Source organism: Hirundo rustica, chromosome 1 (genome assembly GCF_015227805.2).
Source record: "Hirundo rustica isolate bHirRus1 chromosome 1, bHirRus1.pri.v3, whole genome shotgun sequence".
In the NCBI taxonomy this organism is placed as follows: Eukaryota; Metazoa; Chordata; class Aves; order Passeriformes; family Hirundinidae; genus Hirundo; species Hirundo rustica.
The window spans coordinates 206189-229464 of record NC_053450.1 but is presented as its reverse complement, the minus strand read 5'-3'; the positions used below and the strand labels follow the sequence as shown (position 1 = coordinate 229464).

The 23276-nt window shown below is 50.8% G+C and overlaps 8 protein-coding genes across 8 annotated transcripts; all 8 read right to left on the bottom strand.

Annotated features, from left to right (window-relative positions):
• Window positions 1-1796: 1796 nt before the first annotated feature.
• On the bottom strand, window positions 1797-2135 carry LOC120749367 (feather beta keratin-like). Its single transcript, XM_040056715.1, has one exon. It carries the CDS (start codon window positions 2133-2135, stop codon window positions 1797-1799), a length of 339 nt encoding a protein of 112 aa, XP_039912649.1.
• Window positions 2136-4867: 2732 nt separating this feature from the next.
• On the bottom strand, window positions 4868-5176 carry LOC120749567 (feather beta keratin-like). The gene has a single exon (XM_040057092.1). It carries the CDS (start codon window positions 5174-5176, stop codon window positions 4868-4870), a length of 309 nt encoding a protein of 102 aa, XP_039913026.1.
• A 2310-nt stretch (window positions 5177-7486) lies between these two features.
• LOC120749531 (feather beta keratin-like) lies at window positions 7487-7819 on the bottom strand. The gene has a single exon (XM_040057029.1). It carries the CDS (start codon window positions 7817-7819, stop codon window positions 7487-7489), a length of 333 nt encoding a protein of 110 aa, XP_039912963.1.
• Window positions 7820-10557: 2738 nt separating this feature from the next.
• LOC120749446 (feather beta keratin-like) lies at window positions 10558-10893 on the bottom strand. The gene has a single exon (XM_040056863.2). It carries the CDS (start codon window positions 10891-10893, stop codon window positions 10558-10560), a length of 336 nt encoding a protein of 111 aa, XP_039912797.1.
• Window positions 10894-13197: 2304 nt separating this feature from the next.
• Window positions 13198-13530, bottom strand: LOC120749538 (feather beta keratin-like). Its single transcript, XM_040057041.1, has one exon. The coding sequence runs from the start codon at window positions 13528-13530 to the stop codon at window positions 13198-13200; it is 333 nt and encodes a 110-aa protein (XP_039912975.1).
• A 2724-nt stretch (window positions 13531-16254) lies between these two features.
• Window positions 16255-16587, bottom strand: LOC120749510 (feather beta keratin-like). Its single transcript, XM_040056977.2, has one exon. It carries the CDS (start codon window positions 16585-16587, stop codon window positions 16255-16257), a length of 333 nt encoding a protein of 110 aa, XP_039912911.1.
• A 2313-nt stretch (window positions 16588-18900) lies between these two features.
• On the bottom strand, window positions 18901-19233 carry LOC120749519 (feather beta keratin-like). The gene has a single exon (XM_040057005.1). It carries the CDS (start codon window positions 19231-19233, stop codon window positions 18901-18903), a length of 333 nt encoding a protein of 110 aa, XP_039912939.1.
• Window positions 19234-21963: 2730 nt separating this feature from the next.
• Window positions 21964-22299, bottom strand: LOC120749454 (feather beta keratin-like). The gene has a single exon (XM_040056877.1). The coding sequence runs from the start codon at window positions 22297-22299 to the stop codon at window positions 21964-21966; it is 336 nt and encodes a 111-aa protein (XP_039912811.1).
• Window positions 22300-23276: the final 977 nt, after the last annotated feature.

Here is a 23276-nt window from a genome sequence, read left to right as displayed (position 1 = left end):
ATAAACAACCAGAGCCCAGGACGGGTGTGATGTCCTCAGTGAGGTCATTTTGTGGCATTCGTGTGGTGTGGTTTGAGGGTACTTTGTGAAGACTGGGCTCATCCCTTTGTGTCTTGAATGAGATCAAGAGACAGAAACTGGAAAAGCAGGTACGGGTCATGATGGATTTGTTTAGTTTTTATGATCTGTTTGGAATTCAGAAAATTACGTGACAATGAACTGGGTTTTCTAAGATTTATCATCATTAAAATCAGACAAGAAATCCAGAAATGATGTTCAATGCCTTTTTTTAATCATAGCTGGTCTGTTACTTCAATTCTGTTATTCCACATTCAAGCTCTAACGTTTCCTATCTTATATCCCTTACATTTTAATACTATGTTCCCCTTAGCAAAACCCCATAATTACTGCCTGATGGTCAGCGTGCTCCTCTTTCCTTCTTTGTCATGATATGTGTATTTCTGCATTAAATTCTATGATTCCATGTCCTCCTTTTGAGGCCTTGTCCATCTAACCTTGACTGTAGCTATGAAGCAAAAGCTGGTACGTGTGAGGGTTTGTGTGGAAGCTTGGTGTTAGGCTGGGAACAATAAACAACCAAAATATAGGAGAGGTGTGGTGTCACCAGTGAAATCACCCTGTGGCACTCTCTCGTGTGCTGTGGTGTGTGGGTGTGTTGTGAAGAGGGTCCCCATTCCCTCCCAGCCCTGTCAGGCTGCTCTGGGATTTGCAGCTGTGCTGGAGCTGTTGCCTCTTCCCTCCCATTCCCTTGCTCCCCACCTTGCTCCCACCTGTCTAAGCCTGACACTAGACCTGACTTTTCCTCGTCACTGTGTTCTGTGGAGATCTTGGTGCCCATCTTACTCTGATGATTTTGGTCTCCAGGGTGATGTAATCCTTTACTTACACTGAGTGTGGAGGGCTGAGGCCACTTGTGATTGTCTGAATGAGTGTTTGGAGGGTTGTTAGCACTGAGCATTGCGTGGTTCTCAAAAGCAACTCAGGTAAACCCAGGTTGTGTCTGTGCCCACCGTGGATACCTGAGAAAGGTATGAAATGCTAGACCAGGAGACTTGTGGTCAGTGCCCGAAAATCCAGATGGCAACAAGTCCCCAGTGCTGTAGGCCGGTAGTTGGATCCGTTGGGCCAAGCCTGAAACTCTGACTGGTGCTGGACATCCGCTGGAGAGCCAAGCCTGAACTGTCCCAGGTCCTGCAAATCCGGCTCTTACTGGCTATGATCAAGCGGAAGACAATGAAGTAACTGCTCTCAAGTGTTCCTGCCGAACTGGATGATGTTGTTGCTATTTTTGGGGGGAGGGTTATGGAGTCCTGCTGGGAAGAGAGTTTCTCAAGTGTGTTCTGGCACACAGAGACATGGAGAAAGCCACGAGCAGGAGACATTTGTGGTGTCAAAGGCTTTGGTGTAGTTGGTGATGGACTTGAGTCTCCCCTCAATCCCTGCTTCCCATGTCAGTCTCGATTGTTACAGGTCATGATGGATTTGCTAAGACGGGTGATGAGACCTTATTCCATTCCTACCAATGACCTGTTAATTGCCAGCACTGTGTTGGGTGGGGAGGTGAGACCATTTGAATTCCCAAAGATGAGGAGACATGTCAGGTTTTGATGCAGGAAAACTTTATTGAGACAAGAAGAAATGAAGAGACAGGGGAAAGTATTTGAAAGTATCCAGTGTGAGGTAGAAGTACATCAACCATCAGCAGAGTTGCTTGGCTTGCAGGAGTTGTTGCCAATTCCCCGAGCTGGTGGTGTCAGGGGTGGTGCTGAGAGCCCTCAGCAGTTGTAGCCGCCCCTTCTGCCGTAGCAGCCCAGGCCTCCCAGGCCATAGCCAAACCCACGGCCATAGCCAAGGCCGTAGCCAAGGCCAAAGCCAAATCCACCCGAGATGGGCTGTCCCTGGGCATTGAGTTCAGTGCCCACAGCAGCTGAGGAGGTGGATCCGACGGCGGTGTTCTGGGGGAAGGAGGTCATGATGGGTCCTGGCAGGGTCACCAGCACAGGGGAAGGGTCGATGATGACACGGGAATCCTGGCACTGCAGGGCACAGGGCTCGTTGCAGCTGTTGGCCAGCGGGGTGGGTCCACAGGGACGGCAGATGTTGGAGCAGGCCATGGGTGTGGTGTGGAAGGTCCTGGAAGAGAGGAGGGTTGAGGCAGGCTAGGGAGTTGGGGTGTGAAGGGCAGTGTTACAAGAGAGAGAGGGAGAGTGTGGAGGCTGTTGTGGGTCATTGGGGAGTTGTGAGGGCTGCAGCAGCTGGAGCTGAGCATGCTATAAGAGAGGGGCCAGGGGTGCAGGAGGATCACGGCTTTGAGGCTTACCTGGTCAGCAGAAGAAGGAGGAGAAGGTGTGATGAGAAGTGTGTGAGGGAGAGAGGCTCTGGGCCGGCTTTTATGCTGGTCCTAGAGGGGCGGGACAGCCTCATCCCATGGCCATGGGGCATTTTGCAGGCTGAAGTTCTTTGCTGGCCCAGCCTGCTGAGTCACGATGTGGGGAGTGTTTTTCTTCCCACCACTCAGCAATTCCATGTCCAGCTCTTTTTTTCGCATCCATCTGGTCTTGGCTGCCACATTCAATAGCGGGTTGGTATTTGGGTGTATTATTAAATGTGTTCAAGGGAGGGCTGAATAAGCAACCAGGGCCCTGGAGATTTGCAGTGTCATCCGTGTTGTCATTTTGTGGCACTCGTGTGCTGTGGTTTGTGGGAGCCTTGTGATGGCTGGGACTCTCTTCTATGCCGCTGGATGTCCATCAATCATTGTGCTGCACCCAGGAGTGCAGAGCGAGCTGCAGGTGTCCTGTGGAGGTCACTCTGCAATAACTTGGCCAGGTCACAGTGCCTGGGAGCCCCTGATGGATGAAAGAGAGCTCATGGCCTTGTCTTGAATGTGATGAAGGGATAACGGCTGGAACAAGAGAGGCTGTTCAGGCTGAACTTGTTCCAATGTTATGGTGCTTTTGGAATTCTCAACTGCACATGATACCTAACTCTGTCATTTAAATTGTATTCCTTGAGCTCATTAAGAAACCCATTAAAGAAAGAAGAAAAGGATGCCCAGGCAGGTCTGTGACATCACTTGTCTTATTCCACATTAAGGTCATATGGTTTCAATGTTTGTATTTTTTAAGACTTAACATCACGTTCATTTTGTAAACAAAACCCACTAGCTCCTAGCTCTGGTCAGCAACATCATCTTTCTTTCCTTGTCATGGTGCAGGTGTTTTGTTTGTTTTTAGAATTCCGTGATTCCATGCCCTTCTGATGAATCTATGTCCATCTGACCTTGGTGGCAGCTTTTCAATGGGGTTATCAGAGGTTAAAGACTGGTGCTGCTGGTGCATGTCAGGTTGGGGTGAAGACATTACCCAAGCTTGGGAGAGGTGGGGTGTCACCACTGCTGTCACCCTGTGATACTGGTGTGCTGTCGTTTTTGTGTGTGCTGTGAAGTGGGGCCCCTTTCCCTCCCCGCCATGCCAGGCTGCTCTGGGCTTTGCAGGTGTTGTGGGGCTGAGGAGCTGCTCCTTCCAGTGCATTCACTCCCTGCCTCCCTTGGCTCCCTCTCTCCTGCCCAGTCTATATGCCAGGCCTTTCCAAGGGAGATGGGAAAGCAGCTCCTGAGATCTATGAAGGTCACCCAAGTTCACCAAAGTCCAGTGCTGGTGGATCCATAGCAGTTGTCTCAGCTGTGCCCAGCATGGCCACAGAGTGGGTTCACAGTGCTGGGCTCTGGGTGACAATGGAAAAGAAAACTGCTGGAGGATAAGGAGAAGAGTTGAGGAGAAGTTGAGGGAACCAGGGGTGTTCAAGTTTAAAAAGAACTGGATTGACCTTATTGCTTTCTGGAATCATCTTAGTAGAAATGGTTTAAAATTGGAGTCCTGTCTCCGTTTCACCAAGCCATTCAGAAGAGGAAATGGACTTAAGTTTGCCTAGCAGTGGTTTAGTTTCCTATTAGGGAAATGTAATTCACTAAAACATAGGACAACCAAGACAGGGAAAGGGCTGGAGAATCTGTCCTAGAGGAGAGGCTGGGAGAGCTGGGATTCCCAGGAGACAAGGATGGAGAGCTGGATGTCATCAATGTATGAAAATCCCTGTTGGCATGGAATGAAGTCGAGGGAGTCCAGTTATTCACAGTAGTGCAACCATGCAGAAAAGAGGGCAAGGACATGAGTGAAAACAGATGGAATTGCATGGGCAAAGAAGGGAAGAATTTTTCCATGTGTGAGTGGATAGAGATGGGAGGAGGTGGTGGAGCCTCTGTCCTGGGATTCCATGGTTCTGGCAATCCTGCACTTGTTAGTCTTTCTTGGGCAGAGGGGAATGAATCACTTGCAGCCCAGAGTTGCTGCCCAAGTGGAAGGTTTTGTGACTCTGCTGAGAGGGTTGGAGCGTTCTGCTGGCAAGAGAGTTTGTCAAGTGTGTGCTGCCACTTGAGAGACACTCTACCAGACCTGTGCTCAGGAGACCATTGATGTGTCAGAAGCCTTTGGTGTGCCAGGTGATGGGCTTCTGACACATTCTGGAAGGTTCTCCTGATCCCTTTAGTGATGGTGACATAATTGCTATGAAATGTGTTGTGCCCCTTTCCCGTTCACCTGAATGCTCTCTCTGGCACAGTGTGAGGTGGGGATGTGAGACATTGGAGACTGCAAAGATGAGGAGACATGTCAGGATGTGATGCAGGAAAACTTTATTGAGGCAAAAAAATTAAAAAGCAGAAGAAAGATGTTGAAGAGATCCTTTGTGAAGAGCAAGAAGAAACACCATCAGCCAAGGTGCTTTGCTTGCTGGAGCTTTTGCCAGAACCCCAAGCTGGTGGGGTCAGGAGTGGTGCTGAGAGCCCTCAACAGTTGTAGCCGCCCCTTCTGCCGTAGCAGCCCAGGCCTCCCAGGCCATAGCCAAGGCCAAAGCCGAATCCACCCGAGATGGGCTGTCCCTGGGCACTGAGTTCAGTGCCCACAGCAGCCGAGGAGGTGGATCCGACGGCGGTGTTCTGGGGGAAGGAGGTCATGATGGGTCCTGGCAGGGTGATCAGCACAGGGGAAGGGTCGATGATGACACGGGAATCCTGGCATTGCAGGGCACAGGGCTCGTTGCAGCTGTTGGCCAGCGGGGTAGGTCCGCAGGGACGGCAGATGTTGGAGCAGGCCATGGGTGTGGTGTGGAGGGTCCTGGAAGAGAGCAGGATGAGACAGGGCCCCAAAGTGGGGGTTTGAGGGGCAGTGATACAGGAGAGAGAGGGAGAGTGTGGAGACTGTTCTGGTGTTGTGGGGAGTTGTGAGGGCTGCTGCAGCTGGGGCTTGAGAGTGCAGGAAGAGAGGGTCTAAGGGTGCAGGAGGATCAGGGCTTTGAGGCTTACCTGGTCAGCAGGAGAAGGAGGAGAAGTGTGTGAGGAGAAGTGTGTGAGGGAGAGATGCTCTGGGCCGGCTTTTATGCTGGTTGTGGAGGGGCAGGACAGCCTCATCCCATGGCCTTGGGCCCTTTTGCGGGCATCAGCTCCTGGCTGGCCCAGCCTGCTGAGCCATGAGTTGGGAAGTGTTTTCTTCCACTGCCTCTGCAGTGTCATGTCCTGCTCTTGAGCCTGTGTCCATCTGACCTTGGCAGCAGCTTTAATGAGTTGGTGTTTGGCAGGTTTTGGTTGTTTGATGTGTGCCAGGGAGGGCTGAATAAACAACCAGAGCCCAGGACGCGTGTGATGTCCTCAGTGAGGTCATTTTTTGACATTCGTGTGGTGTGGTTTGAGGGTACTTTGTGAAGACTGGGCTCATCCCTTTGTGTCTTGAATGAGATCAAGAGACAGAAACTGGAAAAGCAGGTACGGGTCATGATGGATTTGTTTAGTTTTTATGATCTGTTTGGAATTCCGAAAATTACGTGACGATGAACTGGGTTTTCTAAGATTTAGCATCATTAAACTCAGGAAAAACATCCAGAAATGGTGTTCAATGCCTTTTTTTAATCATGGCCGGTCTGTTACTTCAATTCTGTTATTCCACATTCAAGCTCTAACGTTTCCTGTCTTACATCCCTTAAGTCTTAATACTATGTTCCCCTTAGCAAAACCCCATAATTACTGCATGATGGTCAGCGTGCTCCTCTTTCCTTCTTTGTCATGATATGGGCATTTCTGCACTAAATTCTGATTCCATGTCCTCCTTTTGAGACCTTGTCCATCTAACCTTGACTTTAGCTATGAAGCAAAAGCTGGTACGTGTGAGGGTTTGCGTGGAAGCTTGGTGTTAGGCTGGGAACAATAAACAACCAAAATATAGGAGAGGTGTGGTGTCACCAGTGAAATCACCCTGTGGCACTCTCTCGTGTGTTCTGTGGTGTGTGGGTGTGTTGTGAAGAGGGTCCCCATTCCCTCCCAGCCCTGTCAGGCTGCTCTGGCATTTGCAGCTGTGCTGGAGCTTTTTCCTCTTCCCTCCCATTCCCTTGCTCCCCGCCTTGATCCCACCTGTCTAAGCCTGACACTAGACCTGACTTTTCCTGGTCACTGTGCTCTGTGGAGATCTTGGTGCCCATCTTGCTCTGATGATTTTGATCAACAGGGTGATGTAATCCTTTACTTACACTGAGTGTGGAGGGCTGAGGCCACTTGTGATTGTCTGAATGAGTGTTTGGAGGGTTGTTGGCAGTGAGCATTGCGTGATTCTGAAAAGCATCTCAGGCAAACCCAAGTTGTGTCTGTGCCCACCATGGATGCCTGAGAAATGAATGAAAGGCTAGACCAGGAGACTTGTGGTCAGTGCCCCAAAATCCCGATGGCAACAAGTCCCCAGTGCTGTAGGCCAAGAGTTGGATCCGTTGGGCCAAGCCTGAAACTCTGACTGTTGCTGGACATCCGCTGGAGAGCCAAGCCTGAACTGTTCCAGGTCCTGTAAATCCGGCTCTTACTGACTGTGATGGAGCGGAAGACAATGAAGTAACTGCTCTCAAGTGTTCCTGCCTAATTGGATGATGTTGTTGCTATTTTTGGGGGGAGGGTTATGGAGTCCTGCTGGGAAGAGAGTTTCTCAAGTGTGTTCTGGCACACAGAGACATGGAGAAAGCCACGAGCAGGAGACATTTGTGGTGTCAAAGGCTTTGGTGTAGTTGGTGATGGACTTGAGTCTCCCCTCAATCCCTGCTTCCCATGTCAGTCTCGATTGTTACAGGTCATGATGGATTTGCTAAGACGGGTGATGAGACCTTATTCCATTCCTACCAATGACCTGTTTATTGCCAGCACTGTGTTGGGTGGGGAGGTGAGACCATTGGAATTCACAAAGATGAGGAGACATGTCAGGTTTTGATGCAGGAAAACTTTATTGAGACAAGAAGAAATGAAGAGACAGGGGAAAGTATTTGAAAGTATCCAGTGTGAGGTAGAAGTACATCAACCATCAGCAGAGTTGCTTGGCTTGCAGGAGTTGTTGCCAATTCCCCGAGCTGGTGGTGTCAGGGGTGGTGCTGAGAGCCCTCAGCAGTTGTAGCCGCCCCTTCTGCCGTAGCAGCCCAGGCCTCCCAGGCCATAGCCAAACCCACGGCCATAGCCAAGGCCGTAGCCAAAGCCAAATCCACCCGAGATGGGCTGTCCCTGGGCATTGAGTTCAGTGCCCACAGCAGCTGAGGAGGTGGATCCGACGGCGGTGTTCTGGGGGAAGGAGGTCATGATGGGTCCTGGCAGGGTCACCAGCACAGGGGAAGGGTCGATGATGACACGGGAATCCTGGCACTGCAGGGCACAGGGCTCGTTGCAGCTGTTGGCCAGCGGGGTGGGTCCACAGGGACGGCAGATGTTGGAGCAGGCCATGGGTGTGGTGTGGAAGGTCCTGGAAGAGAGGAGGGTTGAGGCAGGCTAGGGAGTTGGGGTGTGAAGGGCAGTGTTACAAGAGAGAGAGGGAGAGTGTGGAGGCTGTTGTGGGTCATTGGGGAGTTGTGAGGGCTGCAGCAGCTGGAGCTGAGCATGCTATAAGAGAGGGGCCAGGGGTGCAGGAGGATCACGGCTTTGAGGCTTACCTGGTCAGCAGAAGAAGGAGGAGAAGGTGTGATGAGAAGTGTGTGAGGGAGAGAGGCTCTGGGCCGGCTTTTATGCTGGTCCTAGAGGGGCGGGACAGCCTCATCCCATGGCCATGGGGCATTTTGCAGGCTGAAGTTCTTTGCTGGCCCAGCCTGCTGAGTCACGATGTGGGGAGTGTTTTTCTTCCCACCACTCAGCAATTCCATGTCCAGCTCTTTTTTTCGCATCCATCTGGTCTTGGCTGCCACATTCAATAGCGGGTTGGTATTTGGGTGTATTATTAAATGTGTTCAAGGGAGGGCTGAATAAGCAACCAGGGCCCTGGAGATTTGCAGTGTCATCCGTGTTGTCATTTTGTGGCACTCGTGTGCTGTGGTTTGTGGGAGCCTTGTGATGGCTGGGACTCTCTTCTATGCCGCTGGATGTCCATCAATCATTGTGCTGCACCCAGGAGTGCAGAGCGAGCTGCAGGTGTCCTGTGGAGGTCACTCTGCAATAACTTGGCCAGGTCACAGTGCCTGGGAGCCCCTGATGGATGAAAGAGAGCTCATGGCCTTGTCTTGAATGTGATGAAGGGATAACGGCTGGAACAAGAGAGGCTGTTCAGGCTGAACTTGTTCCAATGTTATGGTGCTTTTGGAATTCTCAACTGCACATGATACCTAACTCTGTCATTTAAATTGTATTCCTTGAGCTCATTAAGAAACCCATTAAAGAAAGAAGAAAAGGATGCCCAGGCAGGTCTGTGACATCACTTGTCTTATTCCACATTAAGGTCATATGGTTTCAATGTTTGTATTTTTTAAGACTTAACATCACGTTCATTTTGTAAACAAAACCCACTAGCTCCTAGCTCTGGTCAGCAACATCATCTTTCTTTCCTTGTCATGGTGCAGGTGTTTTGTTTGTTTTTAGAATTCCGTGATTCCATGCCCTTCTGATGAATCTATGTCCATCTGACCTTGGTGGCAGCTTTTCAATGGGGTTATCAGAGGTTAAAGACTGGTGCTGCTGGTGCATGTCAGGTTGGGGTGAAGACATTACCCAAGCTTGGGAGAGGTGGGGTGTCACCACTGCTGTCACCCTGTGATACTGGTGTGCTGTCGTTTTTGTGTGTGCTGTGAAGTGGGGCCCCTTTCCCTCCCCGCCATGCCAGGCTGCTCTGGGCTTTGCAGGTGTTGTGGGGCTGAGGAGCTGCTCCTTCCAGTGCATTCACTCCCTGCCTCCCTTGGCTCCCTCTCTCCTGCCCAGTCTATATGCCAGGCCTTTCCAAGGGAGATGGGAAAGCAGCTCCTGAGATCTATGAAGGTCACCCAAGCTCCCCAAAGTCCAGTGTTGGTGGATCCATAGCAGTTGTCTCAGCTGTGCCCAGCTTGGTCACAGTGTGGGTTCACAGTGCTGGGCTCTGGGTGACACATGGAAAAGAAAACAGCTGGAGGATAAAGAGAACGAAACAGATGAGGAGAAGCTGAAGGAACCAGGGATGTTCAAGTTTCAGAAGTAGAGGATCGACATTATTGCTCTCTGGAATCGTCCTAATAGGAATTGTTTAAAATTGAAGTCTTGTCTCCGTTTCACCAAGCCATTCAGAAGAGGAAATGGACTTAAGTTTCCTTAGCAGTGGTTTAGTTTCCTATTAGGGAAATTTAATTCACAAAAACACAGGACAACCAAGACAGGGAAAGGGCTGGAGAATCTGTCCTAGAGGAGAGGCTGGGAGAGCTGGGATTCCCAGGAGACAAGGATGGAGAGCTGGATGTCATCAATGTATGAAAATCCCTGTTGGCATGGAATGAAGTGGAGGGAGTCCATTTATTCACAGTAGTGCAGCCATGCAGAAAAGAGGGCAAGGACACGAGTGAAAACAGATGGAATTGTATGAGCAAAGAAGAGAAGAATTTTTCCATGTGTGGGTGGATAGAGATGGGAGGATGTGGTGGAGTCTCTGTCCTGGGATCCCATGTTTCTGGAAATCCTGCACTTGTTAGTCTTTCTTGGGCAGAGGGGAATGAAGCACTTGCAGCCCAGAGTTGCTGCCCAAGTGGAAGGTTTTGTGACTCTGCTGAGAGGGTTGGAGCGTTCTGCTGGCAAGAGAGTTTGTCAAGTGTGTGCTGCCACTTGAGAGACACTCTACCAGACCTGTGCTCAGGAGATCATTGATGGGTCAGAAGCCTTTGGTGTGCCAGGTGATGGGCTTCTGCCACGTTCTGGAAGGTCCTCCTGATCCCTTTAGTGATGGTGACATAATTGCTATGAAATGTGTTGTGCCCCTTTCCCGTTCACCTGAATGCTCTCTCTGGCACAGTGTGAGGTGGGGATGTGAGACATTGGAGACTGCAAAGATGAGGAGACATGTCAGGATGTGATGCAGGAAAACTTTATTGAGGCAAAAGAATTAAAAATCAGAAGAAAGATGTTGAAGAGATCCCTTGTGAAGAGCAAGTATGAAAACCATCAGCCAAGGTGCTTTGATTACTGGGGCTTTTGCCAGAACCCCAAGCTGGTGGTGTCATGGATGGTTTTGAGGACCCTCAGCAGTTGTAGCCGCCCCTTCTGCCGTAGCAGCCCAGGCCTCCCAGGCCATAGCCAAATCCACGGCCATAGCCAAAGCCGTAGCCAAAGCCACCAAATCCACCCGAGATGGGCTGTCCCTGGACACTGAGTTCAGTGCCCACAGCAGCCGAGGAGGTGGATCCGACGGCGGTGTTCTGGGGGAAGGAGGTCATGATGGGTCCTGGCAGGGTCACCAGCACTGGGGAAGGGTCGATGATGACACGGGAATCCTGGCACTGCAGGGCACAGGGCTCGTTGCAGCTGTTGGCCAGCGGGGTGGGTCCACAAGGACGGCAGATGTCGTAGCAGGCCATGGGTGTGGTGTGGAGGGTCCTGGAAGAGAGGAGGGTGAGACAGGGCCCCGAAGTGGGGGTTTGAGGCAGTGATACAGGAGGCAGAGGGAGAGTGTGGAGGCTGTTCTGGTGTTGTGGGGAGTTGTGAGGGCTGCTGAGGCTGGGGCTTGAGAGTGCAGGAAGAGAGGGTCCAAGGGTGCAGGAGGGTCAGGGCTTTGAGGCTTACCTGGTCAGAAGGAGCAGGAGGAGAAGGTGTGAGGAGAAGTGTGTGAGGGAGAGAGGCTCTGGGCCGGCTTTTATGCTGGTTGTGGAGGGGCAGGACTGCCTCATCCCATGGCCTTGGGCCCTTTTGCGGGAATGAGCTCCTGGCTGGCCCAGCCTGCTGAGTCATGAGTTGGGAAGTGTTTTCTTCCACTGCCTCTGCAGTGTCATGTCCTGCTCTTGAGCCTGTGTCCATCTGACCTTGCCAGCCACTTTAATGAGTTGGTGTTTGGCAGGTTTTGGTTGTTTGATGTGTGCCAGGGAGGGCTGAATAAACAACCAGAGCCCAGGACAGCTGTGAGGTCCTCAGTGAGGTCATTTTGTGGCATTCGTGTGGTGTGGTTTGAGGGTACTTTGTGAAGACTGGGCTCATCCCTTTGTGTCTTGAATGAGATCAAGAGACAGAAACTGGAAAAGCCGGTACGGGTCATGATGGATTTGTTTAGTTTTTATGATCTGTTTGGAATTCAGAAAATTACGTGACAATGAACTGGGTTTTCTAAGATTTATCATCATTAAAATCAGACAAGAAATCCAGAAATTATGTTCAATGCCTTTTTTTAACTATGGCTGGTCTGTTACTTCAATTCTGCTATTCCACATTCAAGCTCTAACGTTTCCTGTCTTATATCCCTTAAGTCTTAATACTATGTTCCCCTTAGCAAAACCCCATAATTACTGCCTGATGGTCAGCATGCTCCTCTTTCCTTCTTTGTCATAGTATGGACATTTCTGCACTAAATTCTATGATTCCATGTCCTCCTTTTGAGACCTTGTCCATCTAACCTTGACTGTAGCTATGAAGTAAAAGCTGGTACGTGTGAGGGTTTGCATGGAAGCTTGGTGTTAGGCAGGGAACAATAAACAACCAAAATATAGGAGAGGTGTGGTGTCACCAGTGAAATCACCCTGTGGCACTCTCTCGTGTGCTGTGGTGTGTGGGTGTGTTGTGAAGAGGGTCCCCATTCCCTCCCAGCCCTGTCAGGCTGCTCTGGGATTTGCAGCTGTGCTGGAGCTGTTACTCCTTCCCTCCCATTCCATTGCTCCCCATCTTGATCCCACCTGTCTAAGCCTGACACTAGACCTGACTTTTCCTGGTCACTGTGCTCTGTGGAGATCTTGGTGCCCATCTTGCTCTGATGATTTTGATCAACAGGGTGATGTAATCCTTTACTTACACTGAGTGTGGAGGGCTGAGGCCACTTGTGATTGTCTGAATGAGTGTTGGAGGGTGGTTGGTGGTGAGCATTGAAAGATCCTTAAAAACAACCAGGCAAACCCAAGTTGTGTCTGTGCCCACCATGGATGCCTGAGAAAAGTGGAAGAGCTGGACCCAGAAGCTTGTGGTCAGTGTCCCAAAGTTCTTATGGCTGCAAGTCCCCAGTGCTGCAGGCCAGGAGCTGGATCCATTGGGCCAAGCCTGAAACTCTGACTGTTGATGGACATCCGCTGGAGAGCCAAGCCTGAACTGTCCCAGGTCCTGCAAATCCGGCTCTTACTGACTGTGATGGAGCGGGAGACAATGAAGTAACTGCTCTCAAGTGTTCCTGCCTAATTGGATGATGTTGTTGCTATTTTTGGAGGGAGGGTTATGGAGTCCTGCTGGGAAGAGAGTTTCTCAAGTGTGTTCTGGCACAGAGAGACATGGAGAAAGCCATGAGCAGGAGACATTTGTTGTGTCAAAGGCTTTGGTGTAGTTGGTGATGGACTTGAGTCTCCCCTCAATCCCTGCTTCCCATGTCAGTCTTGATTGTTACAGGTCATGATGGATTTGCTAAGACGGGTGATGAGACCTTATTCCATTCCTACCAATGACCTGTTTATTGCCAGCACTGTGTTGGGTGGGCAGGTGAGACCATTGGAATTCACAAAGATGAAGAGACATGTCAGGCTTTGATGCAGGAAAACTTTATTGAGGCAAGAAGAAATGAAGAGACAGGGGAAAGTATTTGAAAGGATCCAGTGTGAGGTAGAAGTACAGCAACCATCAGCAGAGTTGCTTGGCTTGCAGGAGTTGTTGCCAATTCCCTGAGCTGGTGATGTCAGGAGTGGTGCTGAGGGCCCTCAGCAGTTGTAGCCGCCCCTTCTGCCGTAGCAGCCCAGGCCTCCCAGGCCATAGCCAAATCCACGGCCATAGCCAAGGCCGTAGCCAAAGCCAAATCCACCCGAGATGGGCTGTCCCTGGACACTGAGTTCAGTGCCCACAGCAGCCGAGGAGGTGGATCCGACGGCGGTGTTCTGGGGGAAGGAGGTCATGATGGGTCCTGGCAGGGTCACCAGCACAGGGGAAGGGTCGATGATGACACGGGAATCCTGGCACTGCAGGGCACAGGGCTCGTTGCAGCTGTTGGCCAGCGGGGTGGGTCCGCAGGGCTGGCAGATGTTGGAGCAGGCCATGGGTGTGGTGTGGAGGGTCCTGGAAGAGAGGAGGGTGAGGCAGGCTGGGGATTGGGGGTGTGAGGGGTCGTGATGCAGGAGAGAGAGGGAGAGTGTGGATACTGTTCTGGTGTTGTGGGGAGGCAAGAGGGCTGCTGAGTTTGGGGCTGAGTGTGCTAGAAGAGATGGGCCAGGGGTGCGGGCGGATCAGGGGTTTGAGGCTTACCTGGTCAGCAGGAGCAGCAGAAGAAGTGTGTGAGGAGAAGTGTGTGAGGGAGAGAGGCTCTGGCCCGGCTTTTATACTCGTCCTGGAGAGGTGGGACAGCCTTGTCCCATGGCCTTGGGGCATTTTGCAGGCTGAAGTTCTTTGCTGGCCTCGCCTGCTGAGTCAGAGAGTGGGGAGTGTTTTTCTTTCCACATTTTTCAATTCCATGTCGAGGTCTTTTTTCCGCATCCATCTGGTCTTGGCTGCCACATTCAATAGAGAGTTGGTATTTGGGTGTATTATTAAATGTGTTCAAGGGAGGGCTGAATAAGCAACCAGGGCCCTGGAGATTTGCAGTCTCATCCGTGTTGTCATTTTGTGGCACTCGTGTGCTGTGGTTTGTGGGTGCCTTGTGATGGCTGGGACTCTCTTCTATGCCACTGGATGTCCATCAATCATTGTGCTGCACCCAGGAGTGCAGAGTGAGCTGCTGGTGTCCTGTGGAGTTCACTCTGCAATAACTTGGCCAGGTCACAGTGCCTGGGAGCCCCTGATGGATGAAAGAGAGCTCATGGCCTTGTCTTGAATGTGATGAATAGAGAACAGCTGGAACAAGAGAGGCTGTTCAGGCTGAACTTGTTCCAATGTTATGGCGCTTTTGGAATTCTCAACTGCACATGATACCTAACTCTGTCATTTAAATTGTATTCCTTGAGCTCATTAAGAAACACTTTAAACAAAGAAGAAATGGGTGCCCAGGCAGGTCTGTGACATCAGTTGTCTTATTCCACATGAAGGTCATATGGTTTCAAAGTTTGTATCCTTTAAGACTTAACATCACGTTCATTTTGTAAACAAAAGCCACTAATTCCTAGCTCTGGACAGCAACATCATCTTTCTTTCCTTGTCATGGTGCAGGTGTTTGTTTTTAGAATTCTGTGATTCCATGCCCTTCTGATGAATCTGTGTCCATCTGACCTTGGTGGCAGCTTTTCAATGGGATTATCAGAGGTTAAAGACTGGTGCTGCTGGTGCATGTCAGGTTGGGGTGAAGACATTACCCAAGCTTGGGAGAGGTGGGGTGTCACCACTGCTGTCACCCTGTGATACTGGTGTGCTGTCGTTTTTGTGTGTGCTGTGAAGTGGGGCCCCTTTCCCTCCCCGCCATGGCAGGCTGCTCTGGGCTTTGCAGGTGTTGTGGGGCTGAGGAGCTGCTCCTTCCAGTGCATTCACTCCCTGCCTCCCTTGGCTCCCTCTCTCCTGCCCAGTCTATATGCCAGGCCTTTCCAATGGAGATGGGAAAGGAGCTCCTGAGATCTATGAAGGTCACCCAAGCTCCCCAAAGTCCAGTGTTGGTGGATCCATAGGAGTTGTCTCAACTGTGCCCAGCTTGGTCACAGTGTGGGTTCACAGTGCTGGGCTCTGAGTGACACATGGAAAAGAAAACTGCTGGAGGATAAGGAGAAGAATTGAGGAGAAGTTGAGGGAACCAGGGGTGTTCAAGTTTAAAAAGAACTGGATTGACCTTATTGCTCTCAGGAATCATCTTAATAGAAATTGTTTAAAATTGGAGTCTTGTCTCCCTTTCACCAAGCCATTCAGAAGAGGGAATGGACTTAAGTTTCCTTAGCAGTGGTTTAGTTTCCTATTAGGGAAATTTAATTCACAAAAACACAGGACAACCCAGATATGGAAAGGGCTGGACAATCTGTCCTAGAGGAGAGGCTGGGAGAGCTGGGATTCCCAGGAGACAAGGATGGAGAGCGGGATGTCATCAATGTATGAAAATCCCTGTTGGCATGGAATGAAGTTGAGGGAGTCCATTTATTGACCGTAGTGCAACCATGCAGAAAAGAGGGCAAGGACACGAGTGAAAACAGATGGAATTGTATGAGCAAAGAAGAGAAGAATTTTTCCATGTGTGGGTGGATAGAGATGGGAGGAGGTGGTGGAGTCTCTGTCCTGGTGATCCATGTTTCTGGAAATCCTGCACTTGTTAGTCTTTGTTGGGCAGAGGGGAATGAAGTACTTGCAGCCCAGAGTTGCGGCCCAAGTGGAAGGTTTTGTGACTCTGCTGAGAGGGTTGGAGCGTTCCGCTGGCAAGAGAGTTTGTCAAGTGTGTGCTGCCACGGAGGCACTCTACCAGACCTGTGTTCAGGACATCATTGATGTGTCAGAAGCCTTTGGTGTGCCAGGTGATGGGCTTCTGCCACGTTCTGGAAGGTCCTCCTGATCCCTTCAGTGGTGGTGACATAATTGCTATGAAATGTGTTGTGCCCCTTTCCCGTTCACCTGAATGCTCTCTCTGGCACAGTGTGAGGTGGGGATGTGAGACATTGGAGACTGCAAAGATGAGGAGACATGTCAGGATGTGATGCAGGAAAACTTTATTGAGGTAAAAGAATTAAAAATCAGAAGAAAGATGTTGAAGAGTTCCATTGTGAAGAGGAAGTATGAAACGCATCATCCAAGGTGCTTTGCTTGCTGGAGCTTTTGCCAGAACCCCAAGCTGGTGGAGTCATGGATGCTTTTGAGGGCCCTTAGCAGTTGTAGCCACCCCTTCTGCCGTAGCAGCCCAGGCCTCCCAGGCCATAGCCAAATCCACGGCCATAGCCAAGGCCGTAGCCAAAGCCAAATCCACCCGAGATGGGCTGTCCCTGGGCATTGAGTTCAGTGCCCACAGCAGCCGAGGAGGTGGATCCGACAGCGGTGTTCTGGGGGAAGGAGGTCATGATGGGTCCTGGCAGGGTCACCAGCACAGGGGAAGGGTCGATGATGACACGGGAATCCTGGCATTGCAGGGCACAGGGCTCGTTGCAGCTGTTGGCCAGCGGGGTGGGTCCGCAGGGACGGCAGATGTCGTAGCAGGCCATGGGTGTGGTGTGGAGGGTCCTGGAAGACAGCAGGATGAGACAGGGCCCCGAAGTGGGGGGTTGAGAGGCAGTGATACAGGAGAGAGAGGGAGAGTGTGGAGGCTGTTCTGGTGTTGTGGGGAGTTGTGAGGGCTGCTGAGGCTGGGGCTTGAGAGTGCAGGAAGAGAGGGTCTAAGGGTGCAGGAGGGTCAGGGCTTTGAGGCTTACCTGGTCAGAAGGAGCAGGAGGAGAAGGTGTGAGGAGAAGTGTGTGAGGGAGAGAGGCTCTGGGCCGGCTTTTATGCTGGTTGTGGAGGGGCAGGACAGCCTCATTCCATGGCCTTGGGGCATTTTGCGGGCATCAGCTCCTGGCTGGCCCAGCCTGCTGAGCCATGAGTTGGGAAGTGTTTTCTTCCCCTGCCTCTGCAGTGTCATGTCCTGCTCTTGAGGCTGTGTCCATCTGACCTTGGCAGCAGCTTTAATGAGTTGGTGTTTGGGAGGTTTTGATTGTTTGATGTGTGTCAGGGAGGGCTGAATAAACAACCAGAGCCCAGGACAGGTGTGAGGTCCTCAGTGAGGTCATTTTGTGGCATTCGTGTGCTGTGGTTTGAGGGTACCTTGTGAAGACTGGGCTCATCCCTTTGTGTCTTGAATGAGATCAAGAGACAGAAACTGGAAAAGCAGGTACTGGTCAGGATGGATTTGTTTCAATTTTATGGTCCATTTGGAATTCAGAAAATTACATGACAATGCACTCTCTCATTTTAAATATATTTCTTAACATCATTAAACTCAGAAAAAAAACCCCACCTGCAAACGGTGTCTGATGCCTTTCTTATCACAGCTGGTCTGTGACTTCAATTCTGTTATTCCGCATTCAAGCTCTTTGGTTTCCTATCTTATATCCCTTAAGTTTTAATACTTTGTTCCCCTTAGCAAAACCCCATAATTACTTCCTGATGGTCAGCGTGCTTCTCTTTCCTTCTTTGTCATAGTGTGGCCATTTCTGCATTAAATTCTTTGATTCCATGTCCTCCTTTTGAGGCCATGTCCATTTCACCTTGACTGTAGCTATGAAGCAATAGCTGGTACGTGTGAGGTTTGTGTGGAAGCTTCGTGTTAGGCTGGGAACAATAAACAACCAAAATATAGGAGAGGTGTGGTGTCACCAGTGAAATCACCCTGTGGCACTCTCTCATGTGCTGTGGTGTGTGGGTGTGTTGTGAAGAGGGTCCCCATTCCGTCCCAGCCCTGTCAGGCTGCTCTGGGATTTGCAGCAGTGCTGGAGCTGTTGCTCCTTCCCTCCCATTCCCTTGCTCCCCGCCTTGATCCCACCTGGCTAAGCCTGACACTAGACCTGACTTTTCCTGGTCACTGTGTTCTGTGGAGATCTTGGTGCCCATCTTGCTCTGATGATTTTGATCAACAGGGTGATGTAATCCTTATGCTGAGTGTGGAGGGCTGAGGACACTTGTGATTTTCTAAATGAGTGTTTGGAGGGTTGTTAGCACTGAGCAATGCGTGATTCTCAAAAGCAACTCAGGCAAAACAAAGTTGTGTCTGTGCCCACCATGGATGCCTGAGAAATGAATGAAAGGCTAGACCAGGAGACTTGTGGTCAGTGTCCCAAATTCGCTATGGCAACAAGTCCCCAGTGCTGTAGGCCAGGAGCTGGATCCTTTGGGCCAAGCCTGAAACTCTGACTGTTGCTGGACGTCCGCTGGATATCCAAGCCTGAACTGTCCCAGGTCCTGCAAATCCAGCTCTTACTGGCTATGATCAAGCGGAAGACAATGAAGTAACTGCTCTCAAGTGTTCCTGCCTAATTGGATGATGTTGTTGCTATTTTTGGGGGGAGGGTTATGGAGTCCTGCTGGGAAGAGAGTTTCTCAAGTGTGTTCTGGCACACAGAGACTTAGAGAAAGCCACGAGCAGGAGACATTTGTTGTGTCAAAGGCTTTGGTGTAGTTGGTGATGGACTTGAGTCTCCCCTCAATCCCTGCTTCCCATGTCAGTCTTGATTGTTACAGGTCATGATGGATTTGCTAAGACGGGTGATGAGACCTTATTCCATTCCTACCAATGACCTGTTTATTGCCAGCACTGTGTTGGGTGGGGAGGTGAGACCATTGGAATTCCCAAAGATGAGGAGACATGTCAGGCTGTGATGCAGGAAAACTTTATTGAGACAAGAAGAAATGAAGAGACAGGGGAAAGAATTTGAAAGGATCCAGTGTGAGGTAGAAGTACAGCAATCATCAGCAGAGTTGCTTGGCTTGCAGGAGCTGTTGCCAATTCCCTGAGCTGGTGGTGTCAGGAGTGGTGCTGAGAGCCCTCAGCAGTTGTAGCCGCCCCTTCTGCCGTAGCAGCCCAGGCCTCCCAGGCCATAGCCAAACCCACGGCCATAGCCAAGGCCGTAGCCAAAGCCAAATCCACCCGAGATGGGCTGTCCCTGGGCACTGAGTTCAGTGCCCACAGCAGCCGAGGAGGTGGATCCGACGGCGGTGTTCTGGGGGAAGGAGGTCATGATGGGTCCTGGCAGGGTCACCAGCACAGGGGAAGGGTCGATGATGACACGGGAATCCTGGCATTGCAGGGCACAGGGCTCGTTGCAGCTGTTGGCCAGCGGGGTGGGTCCGCAGGGACGGCAGATGTTGGAGCAGGCCATGGGTGTGGTGTGGAAGGTCCTGGAAGAGAGGAGGGTTGAGGCAGGCTAGGGAGTTGGGGTGTGAAGGGCAGTGTTACAAGAGAGAGAGACAGAGTGTGGAGGCTGTTGTGGGTCATTGGGGAGTTGTGAGGGCTGCAACAGCTGGAGCTGAGCATGCTATAAGAGAGGGGCCAGGGGTGCAGGAGGGTCAGGGCTTTGAGGCTTACCTGGTCAGCAGGAGAAGGAGGAGAAGGTGTGAGGAGAAGTGTGTGAGGGAGAGAGGCTCTGGGCCGGCTTTTATGCTGGTCCTAGAGGGGCGGGACAGCCTCATCCCATGGCCTTGGGGCATTTTGCAGGCTGAAGTTCTTTGCTGGCCCAGCCTTCTGAGTCACGATGTGGGGAGTGTTTTTCTTCCCACCACTCGGAAATTCCATGTCCAGCTCTTTTTTTCGCATCCATCTGGTCTTGGCTGCCACATTCAATAGCGGGTTGGTATTTGGGTGTATTATTAAATGTGTTCAAGGGAGGGCTGAATAAGCAACCAGGGCCCTGGAGATTTGCAGTGTCATCTGTGATGTCATTTTGTGGCACTTGTGTGCTGTGGTCTGTGGGTGCCTTGTGATGGCTGGGACTCTCTTCTGTGCCGCTGGATGTCCATCAATCATTGTGCTGCACCCAGGAGTGCAGAGCGAGCTGCTGGTGTCCTGTGGAGGTCACTCTGCAATAACTTGGCCAGGTCACAGTGCCTGGGAGCCCCTGATGGATGAAAGAGAGCTCATGGCCTTGTCTTGAATGTGATGAAGGGATAACGGCTGGAACAAGAGAGGCTATTCAGGCTGAACTTGTTCCAATGTTATGGCGCTTTTGGTATTCTCAACTGTACATGATACCTAACTCTGTTATTTAAATTGTATTCCTTGACCTCATTAAGAAACCCCTTAAACAAACAGCAAATGGCTGCCCAGGCAGGTCTGTGACACCACTTGTCTTATTCCACATGACGGTCATATGGTTTCAAAGTTTGTATTTTTAAGGCTTAACATCACGTTCATTTTGTAAACAAAAGCCACTAATTCCTAGCTCTGGTCAGCAACATCATCCTTCTTTCCTTGTCATGGTGCAGGTGTTTGTTTTTAGAATTCGGTGATTCCTGACCTTCTGTTGAGTCTGTGTCCATCTGACCCTGGTGGCAGCTTTTCAATGGGATTAACCGAGGTTAAAGACTGGTGCTGCTAGTGCATGTCAGGTTGGGGTGAAGACATTACCCAAGCTTGAGAGAGGTGGGGTGTCACCACTGCTGTCACCCTGTGATACTGGTGTGCTGTCGTTTTTGTGTGTGCTGTGAAGTGGCGCCCCTTTCCCTCCCCGCCATGGCAGGCTGCTCTGGGCTTTGCAGGTGTTGTGGGGCTGAGGAGCTGCTCCTTCCAGTGCATTCACTCCCTGCCTCCCTTGGCTCCCTCTCTCCTGCCCAGTCTATATGCCAGGCCTTTCCAAGGGAGATGGGAAAGCAGCTCCTGAGATCTATGAAGGTCACCCAAGCTCCCCAAAGTCCAGTGCTGGTGGATCCATAGCAGTTATCTCAGCTGTGCCCAGCATGGTCACAGAGTGGGGTGACAGTGCTGGGCCCTGAGTGACAATGGAAAAGAAAACAGCTGGAGGATAAAGAGAACGAGACAGATGAGGAGAAGTTGAAGGAACAGAGGATGTTCAACTTTCAGAAGAAGTGAATTGACCTTATTGCTCTCTGGAATCGTCGTAATAGAAATGGGTTAAAAAGGGAGTCTTGTCTCCCTTTCGCCAAGACGTAGAGAAGAGGGAATGGAATGAACTGTCCTTAGCAGAAGTTTAGTTTCCTATTAGGGAAATTTAATTCACAAAAACACAGGACAACGAATATATGGAAAAGGCTGGAGAATCTGTCGTAGAGGAGAGGCTGGGAGAGCTGGGATTCCCAGGGAAGAAGGATGGAGAGCTGGATGTCATCAATACATGAAAATCCCTGATGGCATGGAATGAAGTCGAGGGAGTCCATTTATTCACCGTAGTGCAGCCATGCAGAAAAGAGGGCAAGGACATGAGTGAAAACAGATGGAATTGCATGGGCAAAGAAGGGAAGAATTTTTCAATGTGTGAGTGGATAGAGATGGGAGGATGTGGTGGAGCCTCTGTCCTGGGATTCCATGGTTCTGGCAATCCTGCACTTCGTAGTCTTTCTTGGGAAGAGGGGAATGAAGTACTTGCAGCCCAGAGTTGCTGCCCAAGAGGAAGGTTTTGTGACTCAGCTGAGAGGGTTGGGGCGTTCTGCTGGCAAGAGAGTTTGTCAAGTGTGTGCTGCCACTTGAGAGACACTCTACCAGACCTGTGCTCAGGAGACCATTGATGTGTCAGGAGCCTTTGGTGTGCCAGGTGATGGGCTTCTGACATGTTCTGGACGGTCCTCCTGATCCCTTTAGTGGTGGTGACATAATTGCTATGAAACGTGTTGTGCCCCTTTTCCGTTCACCTGAATGCTCTCTCTGGCACAGTGTGAGGTGGGGATGTGAGACATTGGAAATTGCAAAGATGAGGAGACATGTCAGGATGTGATGCAGGAAAACTTTATTGAGGCAAAAGAATTAAAAATCAGAAGAAAGATGTTGAAGAGATCCATTGTGAAGAGCAAGTATGAAACCCATCAGCAAGGGTGCTTTGCTTGCTGGAGCTTTTGCCAGAACCCCAAGCTGGTGGGGTCAGGAGTGGTGCTGAGGGCCCTCAGCAGTTGTAGCCACCCCTTCTGCTGTAGCAGCCCAGGCCTCCCAGGCCATAGCCAAATCCACGGCCATAGCCAAAGCCATAGCCAAAGCCACCAAATCCACCCGAGATGGGCTGTCCCTGGGCACTGAGTTCAGTGCCCACAGCAGCCGAGGAGGTGGATCCGACAGCGGTGTTCTGGGGGAAGGAGGTCATGATGGGTCCTGGCAGGGTCACCAGCACAGGGGAAGGGTCGATGATGACACGGGAATCCTGGCATTGCAGGGCACAGGGCTCGTTGCAGCTGTTGGCCAGCGGGGTGGGTCCGCAGGGACGGCAGATGTTGGAGCAGGCCATGGGTGTGGTGTGGAGGGTCCTGGAAGAGAGGAGGGTGAGACAGGGCCCCGAAGTGGGGGTTTGAGGCAGTGATACAGGAGGCAGAGGGAGAGTGTGGAGGCTATTCTGGTGTTGTGGGGAGTTGTGAGGGCTGCTGAGGCTGGGGCTTGAGAGTGCAGGAAGAGAGGGTCCAAGGGTGCAGGAGGGTCAGGGGTTTGAGGCTTACCTGGTCAGAAGGAGCAGGAGGAGAAGGTGTGAGGAGAAGTGTGTGAGAGAGAGAGGCTCTGGGCCGACTTTTATTTTGGTCCTAGAGGGGCAGGACAGCCTCATCCCATGGCCTTGGGGCCCTTTTGCAGGCATCAGCTCCTGGCTGGCCCGGCCTGCTAAGTCATGAGTTGGGAAGTGTTTTCTTCCACTGCCTCTGCAGTGTCATGTCCTGCTCTTGAGCCTGTGTCCATCTGACCTTGGCAGCAGCTTTAATGAGTTGGTGTTTGGCAGGTTTTGGTTGTTTGATGTGTGTCATGGAGGGCTGAATAAACAACCAGAGCCCAGGACAGCTGTGAGGTCCTCAGTGAGGTCATTTTGTGGTATTCGTGTGGTGTGGTTTGAGGGTACTTTGTGAAGACTGGGCTCATCCCTTTGTGTCTTGAATGAGATCAAGAGACAGAAACTGGAAAAGCAGGTACTGGTCATGATGGATTTGTTTAGTTTTTATGATCTGTTTGGAATTCCGAAAATTACGTGACAATGAACTGGGTTTTCTAAGATTTAGCATCATTAAAATCAGACAAGAAATCCAGAAATGATGTTCAATGCCTTTTTTTAATCATGGCTGGTCTGTTACTTCAATTCTGTTATTCCACATTCAAGCTCTAACGTTTCCTGTCTTATATCCCTTAAGTCTTAATACTATGTTCCCCTTAGCAAAACCCCATAATTACTGCCTGATGGTCAGCGTGCTCGTCTTTCCTTCTTTGTCATGATATGGGCATTTCTGC